The 1,193-nt window shown below is 58.5% G+C and overlaps 1 protein-coding gene across 1 annotated transcript in view; it reads right to left on the reverse strand.

The window, feature by feature from the left end:
• The window catches only part of MED16 (mediator complex subunit 16), a 9,151-nt gene that overhangs the window by 2,501 nt on the left and 5,457 nt on the right, over positions 1 to 1,193 (reverse strand). The window contains exons 10-12 of the mRNA XM_010144134.1: positions 659 to 869; positions 320 to 484; positions 167 to 197 (exon numbers count right to left, since the gene is read on the reverse strand). Of these exons, the coding sequence (XP_010142436.1) occupies positions 167 to 197; positions 320 to 484; positions 659 to 869 (407 nt within the window). The remainder of the gene's footprint in view (positions 1 to 166; positions 198 to 319; positions 485 to 658; positions 870 to 1,193) is intronic.

Consider the following 1,193-nt stretch of genomic DNA (forward strand, 5'->3'; position numbering starts at 1 on the left):
CCGCACCGGTGAGCCCTGCCAGGGAAGAAGGACGGCCAAGAGCGGGACTTAAGCGCAGCCTGACAGAACCGCTTTCCAATGATCCTTTTCTCAGGAGGGTGACATTGGTGCCGGGGGCTCAGAGGCACCAGAGGTTCGTGCAGCTACTGCACAAGTCGTGCAGCTACTGGTCCCGTTTCTCTGAACGCTGCCACTCGCTGCACCGCTGATGCCCAGACGGGCACAGAAAGGACCATTTTCCTGCAGTTCCTTACTCTCCGCTCAAGCGCCCATTTGGACAGAGCACCAGGGGCGCTGGCTAACGCCACCCGCGCAGCACGGCTGCATGTTTTCCCCGCCCCAGCTCTCACCTGGTTTGGGAGGCTGGCCAGCAGGTAGAGCACGAAGTCGCCCACCCACTGGATGAGCTGCTGCAGGGACTGCAGCGTGGTCATCTCCAGGACAAATTCCTCCGTCTTCAGGTTAATCATCACCTTGTCAATGTCTGAAAGAGAAGCAAGATGGATCCAGGCTTCACCACCCATTCCTGAGGTGCCAAGAGGGGTCACCCTCCTCCTCCTCAAACCCAAGAGTTACCATGACACCGTGACAGCTAAAAAGGGAACGATCTGACAGGAAACCCTCAGAGGCAGTGCCAGATATTAGGAGCAATCAGTACCTACGTCGGTGATCTTGGAGCAGATCTCGGTGAGCCGGTCGCCGGGACTCTTGTCCGGGGTGTTCAGGAAGTGTGGCCGTAGCAGCGACTTCAGGGTGCAGCTGATGGCGATGAGGAAGAGCTTGGCGTGGTAGTCGCACACGCGGGCTATCGTGCTGGAGGAGAGCTTGCAGAGAGATGCCTTCATGGCAACGATGCGGGTGGAGAGGACCTGATTGACAGAGACACCAGCAACACACCGCAGCAAAGGCAGAATTAGCATAAGCTCATCAAAGCTGCTTTCTTCTCCACTCCCACTTCTGCCACCTGAGCGACAGGAAGAGCGAACACTGCTCCGAGCGCTACGGCGCTGCCTCTCCCAGAACCTCTGCAGAAACCACTGTCCCACCTCACCAGGGTTTTCCAGCAGGCAGAGACCTGTTACTGTTCGTCAAAACGAACCCTGCTAAACAGAGGGTCCCCGCACCTCGAGCGCGGCGCGGGTCAGGCATCCAGAGCCAGCGTAGCCAGCTCGAGCCGTCTGGCTTCCGAGGAT

Source organism: Buceros rhinoceros, unplaced genomic scaffold (genome assembly GCF_000710305.1).
Source record: "Buceros rhinoceros silvestris isolate BGI_N320 unplaced genomic scaffold, ASM71030v1 scaffold18439, whole genome shotgun sequence".
In the NCBI taxonomy this organism is placed as follows: Eukaryota; Metazoa; Chordata; class Aves; order Bucerotiformes; family Bucerotidae; genus Buceros; species Buceros rhinoceros.